The sequence below is a fragment of the Phyllobates terribilis genome, unplaced genomic scaffold (assembly GCF_046119375.1).
Source record: "Phyllobates terribilis strain yellow unplaced genomic scaffold, ASM4611937v1 Scaffold_9__5_contigs__length_417890890, whole genome shotgun sequence".
NCBI lineage: Eukaryota > Metazoa > Chordata > Amphibia > Anura > Dendrobatidae > Phyllobates > Phyllobates terribilis.
In genome coordinates, this window is record NW_027362769.1 from 383,795,511 (window position 1) to 383,810,317 (window position 14,807).

The window sequence follows — 14,807 nt, forward strand, 5'->3', positions numbered from 1 at the left end:
AATAGTGAGTGCAGCTCTGAAGTATAATACAGGATGTAACTCAGGATCAGTACAGGATCAGTAATGTAATGTATGTACACAGCGAGAGCACCAGCAGAATAGCGAGTGCAGCTCTGGAGTATAATACAGGATGTAACTCAGGATCAGTAATGTAATGTATGTACACAGCGAGAGCACCAGCAGAATAGTGAGTGCAGTTCTGGAGTATAATACAGGATGTAACTCAGGATCAGTACAGGATCAGTAATGTAATTTATGTACACAGCGACTGCACCAGCAGAATAGTGAGTGCAGCTCTGGAGTATAATACAGGATGTAACTCAGAATCAGTAATGTAATGTATGGACACAGTGACTGCACCAGCAGAATAGTGAGCGCAGCTCTGGAGTATAATACAGAATGTAACTCAGGATCGGTACAGGATCAGTAATGTAATGTATGTACACAGTGTCTGCACCAGCAGAATAGTGAGTGCAGCTCTGGAGTATAATACAGGATGTAACTCAGGATCAGTACAGGATCAGTAATGTAATGCATGTACACAGTGACTGCACCAGCAGAATAGTGAGTGCAGCTCTGGAGTATAATACAAGATGTAACTCAGGGTCAGTAATGTAATGTATGTACACAGTGACTGTACCTGCAGAATAGTGAGTGCAGCTCTGGAGTATAATACAAGATGTAAATCAGAGTCAGTAATGTAATGTATGTACACAGTGACTACACCAGCAGAATAGTGAGTGCAGCTCTGGAGTATAATACAGGATGTAACTCAGGATCAGTAATATAATGTATGCACACAGTGACTGCACCAGAAGAATAGTGAGTGCAGCTCTGGAGTATAATACAAGATGTAAATCAGAGTCAGTAATGTAATGTATGTACACAGTGACTACACCAGCAGAATAGTGAGTGCAGCTCTCGACTATAATACAGGATGTCACTCAGGATCAGTAATGTAATGTATGTACACAGTGACTGCACCAGCAGAATAGTGAGTGCAGCTCTGGGGTATGATTCAGGATGTAACTCAGGATCAGTACAGGATCAGTAATGTAATGTATGTACACAGTGACTGCACCTGCAGAATAGTGAGCGCAGCTCTGGAGTATAATCCAGGATGTAACTCAGGATCAGTAATGTAATGTATGTACACAGTGACTGCACCAGCAGAATAGTGAGTGCAGCTCTAGAGTATAATACAGGATGTAACTCGGGATCAGTACAGGATCAGTAATGTAATGTATGTACACAGTAATTGCACCAGCAGAATAGAGAGTGCAGCTCTGGAGTATAATACAAGACGTAACTCAGGGTCAGTAATATAATGTATGTACACAGTGACTGCACCAGCAGAATAGTGAGTGCAGCTCTGAAGTATAATACAGGATGTAACTCAGGATCAGTACAGGATCAGTAATGTAATGTATGTACACAGCGAGTGCACCAGCAGAATAGCGAGTGCAGCTCTGGAGTATAATACAGGATGTAACTCAGGATCAGTAATGTAATGTATGTACACAGTGACTGCACCAGCAGAATAGTGAGTGCAGCTCTGGAGTATAATTCAGGATGTAACTCAGGATCAGTACAGGATCAGTAATGTAATGTATGTACACAGTGACTGTACCAGCAGAATAGTGAGTGCAGCTCTGGAGTATAATACAAGATGTAACTCAGGGTCAGTAATGTAATGTATGTACACAGTGACTGCACCAGCAGAATAGTGAGTGCAGCTCTGGGGTATAATACAGGATGTAACTCAGGATAAGTACAGGATCAGTAATGTAATGTATGTACACAGTGACTGTACCAGCAGAATAGTGAGTGCAGCTCTGGAGTATAATAAATGATGTAACTCAGGATGTAACTCAGGATCAGTACAGGATCAGTAATGTAATGTATGTACACAGCGAGTGCACCAGCAGAATAGCGAGTGCAGCTCTGGAGTATAATACTGGATGTAACTCAGGATCAGTAATGTAATGTATGTACACAGCGACTGCACCAGCAGAATAGTGAGTGCAGCTCTGGAGTATAATACAGGATGTAACTCAGGATCAGTAATGTAATGTATGTACACAGCGACTGCACCAGCAGAATAGTGAGTGCAGCTCTGGAGTATAATCCAGGATGTAACTCAGGATCAGTAATGTAATGTATGTACACAGTGACTGCACCAGCAGAATAGTGAGTGCAGCTCTGGAGTATAATACAGGATGTAACTCAAGATCAGTACTGGATCAGTAATGTAATGTATGTACACAGTGACTGCACCAGCAGAATAGTGAGTGCAGCTCTGGAGTATAATACAAGATGTAACTCAGAGTCAGTAATGTAATGTATGTACACAGTGACTGCACCAGCAGAATAGTGAGAGTGCAGCTCTGGAGTATAATACAGGATGTAACTCAGGATCAGTAATGTAATGTATGTACACAGTGACTGCACCAGAAGAATAGTGAGTGCAGCTCTGGAGTATAATACAGGATGTAACTCAGGATCAGTACAGGATCAGTAATGTAATGTATGTACACAGTGACTGCACCAGAAGAATAGTGAGTGCAGCTCTGGAGTATAATACAGGATGTAATTCAGGATCAGTAATGTAATGTATGTACACAGTGACTGCACCAGCAGAATAGTGAGTGCAGCTCTGGAGTATAATTCAGGATGTAACTCAGGATCAATACAGGATCAGTAATGTAATGTATGTATACAGTGACTGCACCAGCAGAATAGTGAGTGCAGCTCTGGAGTATAATACAGGATGTAACTCAGGATCAGTACAGGATCAGTAATGTAATGTATGTACACAGTGCCTTCACCAGCAGAATAGCAAGTGCAGCTCTAGAGTATAATACAGGATGTACCTCAGGATCAGTGCAGGATCAGTAATGTAATGTATGTATACAGTGACTGCACCAGCAGAATAGTGAGTGCAGCTCTGGAGTATAATACAGGATGTAACTCAGGATCAGTAATGTAATGTATGTACACAGTGACTGCACCAGCAGAATAGTGAGTGCAGCTCTGGAGTATAATACAGGATGTAACTCAGGATCAGTAATGTAATGTATGTACACAGTGACTGCACCAGCAGAATAGTGAGTGCAGCTCTGGAGTATAATACAGGATGTAACTCAGGATCAGTACAGGATCAGTAATGTAATGTATATACACAGTGACTGCACCAGCAGAATAGTGAGTGCAGCTCTGGAGTATAATACAGGATGTAACTCAGGATCAGTAATGTAATGTATGTACACAGTGACTGCCCCAGCAGAATAGTGAGTGCAGCTCTGGAGTATAATACAGGATGTAACTCAGGATCAGTAATGTAATGTATGTACACAGTGACTGCACCAGCAGAATAGTGAGTGCAGCTCTGGAGTATAATACAGGATGTAACTCAGGATCAGTAATGTAATGTATGTACACAGTGACTGCACCAGGAGAATAGTGAGTGCAGCTCTGGAGTATAATACAGGATGTAACTCAGGATCAGTAATGTAATGTATGTACACAGTGACTGCCCCAGCAGAATAGTGAGTGCAGCTCTGGAGTATAATACAGGATGTAACTCAGGATCAGTAATGTAATGTATGTACACAGTGACTGCCCCAGCAGATTAGTGAGTACAGCTCTGGAGTATAATACAGGATGTAACTCAGGATCAGTAATGTAATGTATGTACACAGTGACTGCACCAGCAGAATAGTGAGTGCAGCTCTGGAGTATAATACAGAATGTAACTCAGGATCAGTAATGTAATGTATGTACACAGTGACTGCACCAGCAGAATAGTGAGTGCAGCTCTGGAGTATAATACAGGATGTAACTCAGGATCAGTAATGTAATGTATGTACACAGTGACTGCCCCAGCAGATTAGTGAGTACAGCTCTGGAGTATAATACAGGATGTAACTCAGGATCAGTAATGTAATGTATGTACACAGTGACTGCACCAGCAGAATAGTGAGTGCAGCTCTGGAGTATAATACAGAATGTAACTCAGGATCAGTAATGTAATGTATGTACACAGTAACTGCCCCAGCAGATTAATGAGTACAGCTCTGGAGTATAATACAGGATGTAACTCAGGATCAGTAATGTAATGTATGTACACAGTGACTGCACCAGCAGAATAGTGAGTGCAGCTCTGGGGTATAATACAGGATGTAACTCATGATCAATACAGGATCAGTAATGTAATGTATGTACACAGTGACTGCACCAGCAGAATAGTGAGTGCAGCTCTGGAGTGTAATACAGGATGTCAGTGACATGAATGTTTATGTAGATTATATATAATGGTGGATGTACCCTTTAAAATCTGAAAATTCCCCATCTGTTGTAATCTCCCATCTTGGCGTTACTAAATCTGAGTATATATTTATATATTAGTTGTAACCAGCCAGTTATAACTTGTGATCTGTGAATAGACATAGATTCATTTGAGCCCAATTCATCATTTGCATTTTAAGTCACTTCTTTATCTTGTTATATTCTTTGACATTTATTGCTCCAAATTCTTCCATATGGCGCCAGCGGTTCATGAATTTTGGACAAGATAAAAATGTCTCTTAACTTTTATCTATAAACTTATTTTTGCCACTTTAGCTAAAAAAAAATCACGTTTCACGTAAAAATGTTGAAAAATGTGGGCATAAAATCCAAACAAATAAAATCACTTTGGGGATGTAAACTAAACTTTGGGAAGTTTTTAAAAATTCGCAGTTGATGAATCGGCTTAAAACATCTGGAAAACTCAACTATAATCCACAATGACGAACATAAATGAAAACAGGCGAAGACATATAAAAACACACGAAAAAAGAGACGCAAATGAAAAGACAGGCGGAAAACACCAAAAACTAAACAAAAAAAAAGGCGCAAATGTAATCACCCCCTATGGAAAAGATTTCATAATAAAGGGAATATTTGATGGAGCTTCAGGAAACTCAATGGATCGCGATCACCTTAGTAATAAATATTGGGATAATCAGGTGTAGGAGATAATATATAATAATCGAGAGGAATCGTAGAAGAACATTTTCATGGACCAGGAATCATCACATGAAGACTCCTATCGTTCGGCCTCACCTGCTCCTCCAGCCGTCGGAAACGTTCGAAGAAAGGCTTCCTCTGTTCCAGAAGACGACTCTGATCCATGAAGACACTCGGAAGGCACAGGACGGAGAAGACCAGGAGAGGTCGGCACATGGTTCCACCGGTCATCATCATCTCTGGAGCAGAAGCTGCTGCTTTGCGTTCAATATACAAGAAGTGCAGAAAAGTCTACAGCCGTAAAATGCAACGCCTGCTACACCACGTTCCTCATCTTCATCGTACCTTCCCTTTACTTTCCTATATTATGTCCTTATTCTCCCTTCACGTGCGTTTCGGGTGAATTGTCCCCTCGTGTTCTCCTCAAGTCTGACTCTTCGTCTCTCCGACTTCTGCACCCCCCCCCCCCTGAATCCACAAATAGATGAGTTTTGCAGGCACCAGGACTATTCCCAATGAGCCAATAATAGCCGCTAGAAGAGGCTCCAGAAAAAAAGCGATATTTATGGAAGACTAAGAAAGTGACTACAGGAGGTCAGACTTATTTATGTCTTTTACAGATACCAAGATCTCAGTTTCATCTCAGCCTAAATAATTACTGGATCCCAGAGATTCCGGAGTATACAGTAGATGAGGATACACGGTGTATACAAAAGTAACTTATACAGCCCCTGGCAAAAATTATGGAATCACCGGGCTCGGAGGATGTTCATTCAGTTGTTTAATGTTGTTGAAAAAAAGCAGATCCCAGACCTGGCACAAAGCTAAAGTAATTTCAAATGGCAACTTTAGGGCTTTAAGAAACACTAAAAGAAATCAAGATTAAAAATGTGGTGCTCAATAAGGGTAATTTTTTTCAGACCAAGCAGAGGGAAAAAATTATGGAATCACTCAATTTTGAGGAAAAAATGATGGAATCACCCTGTAAATTTTCATTTCCAAAACTAACACCTGCATCAAATTAGATCTGCTCGTTAGTCTGCATCGAAAAAAGAGTGATCACACCTTGGAGAGCTGTTTCACCAGGTGGACTGACATGAATCATGGCTCCAACACGAGAGATGTCAATTGGAACAAAGGAGAGGATTATCAAACTCTTAAAAGAAGGTAAATCATCACGCAATGTTGCAAAAGATGTTGGTTGTTCACAGTCAGCTGTGTCTAAAATCTGGACCAAATACAAACAACATGGGAAGGTTGTTAAAGGCAAACATACTGGTAGACCAAGGAAGACATCAAAGCGTCAAGACCGGAAACTTAAAGCAATATGTCTCCAAAACAGGAAATGCACAACTAAACAAATGAGGAACGAATGGGAGGAAACTGGAGTCAATGTCTGTGACCGAACTGTAAGAAACCGCCTAAAGGAAATGGGATTTACATACAGAAAAGCTAAACATAAGCCATCATTAACACCTAAACAGAAAAAAACAAGGTTACAATGGGCTAAGGAAAAGCAATCGTGGACTGTGGACGACTGGATGAAAGTCATATTCAGTGATGAATCGCGAATCTGCATTGGGCAAGGTGATGATGCTGGAACTTTTGTTTGGTGCCGTTCCAATGAGATTTATAAAGATGACTGCATGAAGAGAACATGCAAATTTCCACAGTCATTGGTGATATGGGGCTGCATGTCAGGTAAAGGCACTGGGGAGATGGCTGTCATTACATCTGCAATAAATGCCCAAGTTTACATTGATATTTTGGACAGTTTTCTTATCCCATCAATTGAAAGGATGTTTGGGGATGATGACATCATTTTTCAAGATGATAATGCATCCTGCCATAGAGCAAAAACTGTGAAAACATTCCTTGAAAGAAGACACATAAGGTCAATGTCATGACCTGCAAATAGTCCGGATCTCAATCCAATTGAAAATCTTTAGTGGAAGTTGAAGAAAATGGTCCATGATAAGGCTCCAACCTGCAAAGCTGATCTGGCAACAGCAATCAGAGAAAGTTGGAGCCAGATTGATGAAGAGTACTTTTTGTCACTCATTAAGTCCATGCCTCAGAGACTGCAAGCTGTTATTAAAGCCAGAGGTGGTGCAACAAAATACTAGTGATGTATTGGAGTGTTCTTTTGTGTGTTTGTTTTTCATGATTCCATAATTTTTTCCTCAGAATTGAGTGATTCCATAATTTTTTCCCTCTGCTTGGTCTGAAAAAAATTACCCTTACTGAGTACCACATTTTTAATCTTGATTTCTTTTAGTGTTTCTTAAAGCCCTAAAGTTGCCATTTGAAATGACTTTAGTTTTGTGCCATGTCTGTGATCTGCTTTTTTTCAACAGCATTAACCCCTTCGCAGCCTTGGGTTTTGTCGTTTTTGCTTTTTCGTTTTTTGCTCCCCTTGTTCCCAGAGCCATAGCGTTTTTATTTTTTGGTCAATATGGATAATGTGAGGGCTTATTTTTTGCAGGACAAGTTGTACTTTTCAACGCCATTACTAGTTTTACCATATCGTGTACGGGAAAATGGGAAAAAAATTCCAAGTGCGGTAAAATTGCAAAAAAAGTGCAATACCACAGTTGTTTTTTATTTATTTTTTTTACCACGTTCACTGAATGCTAAAACTGACCTGCCATCATTATTCTCCAGGTCATTACGAGTTTGTAGACACCAAACATGTATAGGTTATTTTATATTTAAGCTGTGAAAAAAAATTCCAAAATTTGGTAAAAAAAACTAAAAAAAAATAGCGCCATTTTCCAAGACCTGTAGTGTCTCCATTTTTCGTGATCTGGGGCTAAGTGAGGGCTTATTTTTTGCGCGCCGGGCTGACATTTTTATTGATAACATTTTGGGGTAGATCCGATGTTTTGATCGCCCGTTATTGCATTTTATTGCAATTTTGCGGCGACCAAAAAATGTAATTCTGGCGTTTAGAATTTTTTTCTCGTTACACCGTTTACCGATCGGATTAATTCTTTTTTTATATTGATAGATCGGGCGATTCTGAACGCGGCGATACCAAATATGTGTATGTGGGTTTTTTTTTATATATATATTTTATTTTGAATGGGGCGAAAGGGGGGTGATTTAAACTTTTATATATTTTTTATTTTTTTATATTTTTAAAAACATTTTTTTTTCACTTACTGCATGCTTCTATAGTCTCCATAGGAGACTAGAAGCAGCAATTGTCTGATCGTCTCTGCTACATACAGGGGATCAGCAGATCCCCTGCATGCAGCAGAAATGGTCCTGTGCTATGAGCGCCGACCACTAGGTGGCGCTCATAGCGACCAGATCATGGCAACCACAGGCGTCTGCTGCAGACCCTGGGTTGTCATGCACGCCCATCGGCGACCCGCGATCACGTGACGGGGTCGCCGATGGGCGGGGCTTATGACGCGCAACCCGGACGCGCACGTTAAATGCCGCTGTCGGAGATTGACAGCGGCATTTAACATGCTAACAGCCGCGGGTGGATTGCGATTCCACCCGCGGCTGTTGCGGGCACATGTCAGCTGTAAGAATCAGCTGACATGTGCTCGGTTCAGTGAGGGCTCAGCGCAGCAGCCCTCACTGAACCGGGGGTACGCAAATGTGCGTACTAAGATGTCATGGGTTGGAAAGGGGTTAAACAACTGAATGAACATGCTCCGAGCCTGGTGATTCCATAATTTTTGCCAGGGGTTGTATACTGTCACCATACATCACTGACAATATATGACCACCCTCCTCTGTTATATATCGCATATATTTAGCGTCAATCATAGGGGCAGTATTGTAGTAATGTTCTTGTATATAGAGGGCAGTATTATAGTAGGTATATTCTTGTACATAGGAGAGGAGCAGTATTATAGTAGTTATATTTTTGTACATAGGAGCAGTATTATAGTAGCTATATTCTTGTACATAGGGAGCAGTATTATAGTAGTTATATTCTTGTACATAGGGAGCAGTATTATAGTAGTTATATTCTTGTACATAGGGGCAGTATTTTAGTAGTTATATTCTTGTACATAGCAGTATTATAGTAGTTATATTATTGTACATAGGAGCAGTATTATAGTAGTTATATTCGTGTACATAGGGGGCAGTATTATAGTAGTTATATTCTTGTACATAGGGGCAGTATTATAGTAGTTATATTCTTGTACATGGGGGGCAGTATTATAGTAGTAATATTCTTGTACATAGGAGCAGTATTATAGTAGTTATATTCTTGTACATAGCAGCAGTATTATAGTAGTTATATCCTTGTACATAGGGGCAGTATTATAGTAGTTATATTTTTGTACATAGGAGCAGTATTATAGTAGTTATATTCTTGTACATAGGAGCAGTATTATAGTAGTTATATTCTTGTACATAGGGGCAGTATTATAGTAGTTATATTTTTGTACATAGGAGCAGTATTATAGTAGTTATGTTCTTGTATATAGGGGCAGTATTATAGTAGTTATATTCTTGTACATTGGGGGCAGTATTATAGTAGTTATATTCTTGTACATAGGTGCAGTATTATAGTAGTTACTAGATGGTGGCCCGATTCTAACGCATCGGGTATTCTAGAATATGTATGCGGCCGACCGGGCGCAATCAGCAGAGCGGTGTTTAAATTTGGCGCCAATAATGCTGATTATTCATGACCGGTAACTGCGACCAATCAGCAGAGCGGTGTTTAAATTTGGCGCCAATATCGATGATTGGTCGCGGCCGGCCACCGTGCCAAATCAGTAAAGCGGTGTTTAAATTTGGCGCCAATAATGCTGATTAGTCGCGGCCGGCAACCGCGACCAATCAGCGAAGCGGTGTTTAAATTTGGCGCCAATATGGCTGATTGGTCACGGCCGGTGGTTGCGACTAATCAGCAGAGCGAGGTTTAAATTTCGCGCCAATACTGCTGATTGGTCGCGGCCGGCGACCGCGACTAATCAGCAGAGCAGTGTTTAAATTTGGCGCCAATACTGCTGATTGGTCGCGTCTGGCGACCGCAACCAATCAACAGAGCGAGGTTTAAATTTGGCGCCAAACTCGCTGATTGGTCGCGGCCGGCTGTCGTGACCAATCAGCAGAGCGGGGTTTAAATTTGGCGCCAATACTGCTGATTGGTCGCGGCCGGCGACCGCAACCAATCAGCAGAGCGGTGTTTCAATTTGGCACAAAAATCGCTGATTGGTCGCAGCCGGGCACCGCGACCAATCAACAGAGCGGGGTTTAAATTTGCCGCCCATATCGCTGATTGGTTGCGGCTGGCGTCCGCGACCAATCAGCAGAGCGTTGTTTAAATTTTGCGCCAAAATCGCTGATTGGTCGCGGCTGGCGGTCGCGACCAATCAGCAGAGCGTTGTTTAAATTTTGCGCCAAAATCGCTGATTGGTCGCGGCTGGCGGTCGCGACCAATCAGCAGAGCGGGGTTTAAATTTGGCGCCAATCTTGCTGATTGATCGCGGCTGGCGCCTGCGAGCAATCAGCAGAGCGTTGTTTAAATTTTGCGCCAAAATCGCTGATTGGTCGCGGCTGGCGTCCGCGACCAATCAGCATAGCAGTGTTTAAATGTGGCGCCAAAATCGGTGATTGGTCGCGGGCAGCGGCCGCGACCAATCAGCACAGCGGTGTTTAAATATGGCGCCAAAATCGGTGATTGGTCGCGGGCAGCGGCCGCGACCAATCAGCACAGCGGTGTTTAACTTTTGCGCCAAGATCACTGATTGGTCGCGGGCGGAGACCGCGACCAATCAGCGAATCGTATTGATGAGGACCGGGGAGCGGAATCGTATTGGTGAGGATCGGGGAGCGCCACTGCCTGTGCGGCTACTTCCGCTGCGTGAAGCCGGGAGATGAGCGGCTTCTCGCAGCAGAAGTATCCCAACCCGCAGCGCCGCTCCCCGGTCCTCCCTTCACACCCTAGCCGCATGGAGGTCAGCGGCGCCGGCGGTCAGGGTCCTTCTGCTGCTAGCGGCCGGGAGATGAGCGCATCGCGCCGGTCATCTCCCGGCTGCATCGCCGCTGAGCTCCGTCCCGCAGATGAGCCACTAACGGCCGCCATCTTTTTTCTGAAATCCCACGTCGCTGATTGGCCGCTGCCGGACCAATCAGCGACGCGGGATTTCCTGGACAGACAGACAGACAGACGGGTTAAGACGATTATATATATAGATGTTCTTGTACATAGGGGGCAGTATTATAGTAGTTATATTCTTATACATAGGAGCAGTATTATAGTAGATATATTCCTATACATAGGGGGCAGTATTATAGTAGTTATATTCTTGTACACAGGGGCAGTATTATAGTAGTTATATTCTTGTACATAGGGGGCAGTATTATAGTAGTTATATTCTTGTACACAGGGGGCAGTATTATAGTAGTTATATTCTTGTACATAGGGGCAGTATTATAGTAGTTATATTCCTATACATAGGGGTCAGTATTATAGTAGTTATATTCCTATACATAGGGGCCAGTATTATAGTACTTTTATTCTTGTACATAGGGGCAGTATTATAGTAATTATATTCTTGTACATAGGGAGCAGTATTATAGTAATTATATTCTTGTACATAGGGGGCAGTATTATAGTAGTTATATTCTTGTACATAGGAGGCAGTATTATAGTAGTTATATTCTTGTACATAGGAGGCAGTATTATAGTAGTTATATTCTTGTACATAGGGGCAATATTATAGTAGTTATATTCTTGTACATAGGAGGCAGTATTATAGTAGTTATATTCTTGTACATAGGGGCAGTATTATAGTAATTATATTCTTGTACATAGGGGCAGTATTATAGTAGTTATATTCTTGTACATAGGGGCAGTATTATAGTAGTTATATTCCTATACATAGGGGGCAGTATTATAGTAGTTATATTCCTATACATAGGGGGCAGTATTATAGTAGTTATATTCCTATACATAGGGGGCAGTATTATAGTAGTTATATTCCTATACATAGGGGGCAGTATTATAGTAGTTATATTCCTATACATAGGGGGCAGTATTATAGTAGTTATATTCTTGTACATAGGGGGAAGTATTATAGTAGTTATATTCTTGTACATAGGGGGCAGTATTATAGTAGTTATATTCTTGTACATAGGAGGCAGTATTATAGTAGTTATATTCTTGTACATAGGAGGCAGTATTATAGTAGTTATATTCTTGTACATAGGGGCAGTATTATAGTAGTTATATTCTTGTACATAGGAGGCAGTATTATAGTAGTTATATTCTTGTACATAGGAGGCAGTATTATAGTAGTTATATTCTTGTACATAGGAGGCAGTATTATAGTAGTTATATTCTTGTACATAGGGGCAGTATTATAGTAGCTATATTCTTGTACATAGGGGCAGTATTATAGTAGTTATATTCTTGTACATAGGGGCAGTATTATAGTAGTTATATTCTTGTACATAGGAGGCAGTATTATAGTAGTTATATTCTTGTACATAGGAGGCAGTATTATAGTAGTTCTATTCTTGTACATAGGGGCAGTATTATAGTAGTTATATTCTTGTACATAGGAGCAGTATTATAGTAGTTATATTCTTGTACATAGGGGGCAGTATTATAGTAGTTCTATTCTTGTACATAGGGGCAGTATTATAGTAGTTATATTCTTGTACATAGGAGCAGTATTATAGTAGTTATATTCTTGTACATAGGGGCAGTATTATAGTAGTTATATTCTTGTACATAGGGGGCAGTATTATAGTAGTTATATTCTTGTACATAGGAGGCAGTATTATAGTAGTTATATTCTTGTACATAGGGGCAGTATTATAGTAGTTATATTCTTGTACATAGGGAGCAGTATTATAGTAGTTATAGTCTTGTACATAGGAGCAGTATTATAGTAGTTATCTTCTTGTACATAGGGGGGCAGTATTATAGTAGTTATATTCTTGTATATAGGGGCAGTATTATAGTAGTTATATTCTTGTACATAGGGGCAGTATTATAGTAGTTATATTCTTGTACATAGGGGCAGTATTATAGTAGTTATATTCTTGTACATAGGAGGCAGTATTATAGTAGTTATATTCTTGTACATAGGGGGCAGTATTATAGTAGTTATATTCTTGTACATAGGAGCAGTATTATAGTGGTTATATTCTTGTACATAGGGGCAGTATTATAGTAGTTATATTCTTGTACATAGGGAGCAGTATTATAGTAGTTATATTCTTGTACATAGGGGGCAGTATTATAGTAGTTATATTCTTGTACATAGGAGGCAGTGTTATAGTAGTTATATTCTTGTACATAGGGAGTAGTATTATAGTAGTTATATTCTTGTACATAGGGGCAGTATTATAGTAGTTATATTCTTGTACACAGGGGGCAGTATTATAGTAGTTATATTCTTGTACATAGGGGGCAGTATTATAGTAGTTATATTCTTGTACATAGGAGCAGTATTATAGTAGTTATATTCTTGCACATAGGGGCAGTATTATAGTAGTTATATTCTTGTACATAGGGGGCAGTATTATAGTAGTTATATTCTTGTACATAGGAGCAGTATTATAGTAGTTATATTCTTGTACATAGGAGGCAGTATTATAGTAATTATATTCTTGTACATAGGGGCAGTATTATAGTAGTTATATTCTTGTACATAGGAGCAGTATTATAGTAGTTATATTCTTGCACATAGGGGCAGTATTATAGTAGTTATATTCTTGTACATAGGGGGCAGTATTATAGTAGTTATATTCTTGTACATAGGAGCAGTATTATAGTAGTTATATTCTTGTACATAGGAGGCAGTATTATAGTAATTATATTCTTGTACATAGGGGCAGTATTATAGTAGTTATATTCTTGTACATAGGAGCAGTATTATAGTAGTTATATTCTTGTACATAGGGGCAGTATTATAGTAGTTATATTCTTGTACATAGGGGCAGTATTATAGTAGTTATCTTCTTGTACATAGTGGGCAGTATTATAGTAGTTATAGTCTTGTACATAGGAGCAGTATTATAGTAGTTATCTTCTTGTACATAGGGGGCAGTATTATAGTAGTTATATTCTTGTACATAGGGGGCAGTATTATAGTAGTTATATTCTTATACATAGGAGCAGTATTATAGTAGTTATATTCTTGTACATAGGGGGCAGTATTATAGTAGTTATATTCTTATACATGGGAGCAGTATTATAGTAGTTATATTCTTGTTCATAGGGGCAGTATTATAGTAGTTATATTCTTGTACATAGGGGCAGTATTATAGTAGTTATATTCTTGTACACAGGGGGCAGTATTATAGTAGTTATATTCTTGTACATAGGAGCAGTATTATAGTAGTTATATTCTTGTACATAGGTGCAGTATTATAGTAGTTATATTCTTGTACATAGGGGGCAGTATTATATTAGTTATATTCTTGTAGATAGGAGCAGTATTATAGTAGTTATATTCTTGTACATAGGGGCAGTATTATAGTAGTTATATTCTTGTAGATAGGAGCAGTATTATAGTAGTTATATTCTTGTACATAGGGGACAGTATTATAGTAGTTATATTATTGTACATAGGAGCAGTATTATAGTAGTTATATTCTTGTAGATAGGAGCAGTATTATAGTAGTTATATTCTTGTACATAGGGGACAGTATTATAGTAGTTATATTCTTGTACATAGGGGACAGTATTATAGTAGTTATATTTTTGTACATAGGGGCAGTATTATAGTAGTTATATTCTTGTACCTAGGGGGCAGTATTATAGTAGTTATATTCTTGTACATAGGGGCAGTATTATAGTAGCT

At 39.8% G+C, this 14,807-nt stretch overlaps 1 protein-coding gene across 2 annotated transcripts in view; it reads right to left on the bottom strand.

Annotated features, from left to right (window-relative positions):
* The window catches only part of PTX4 (pentraxin 4), a 154,536-nt gene that overhangs the window by 8,180 nt on the left and 131,549 nt on the right, over positions 1-14,807 (bottom strand). The window contains exon 2 of one of the 2 annotated variants that reach the window (XM_073648555.1): positions 5,107-5,264. In XM_073648555.1, coding sequence (XP_073504656.1) covers positions 5,107-5,247 — 141 coding nt within the window. In that variant the 5' untranslated portion in view covers positions 5,248-5,264. Of the gene's footprint in view, positions 1-5,106; positions 5,474-14,807 lie in introns of those variants that run through there. The other variant, XM_073648554.1, reaches the window with a different exon arrangement.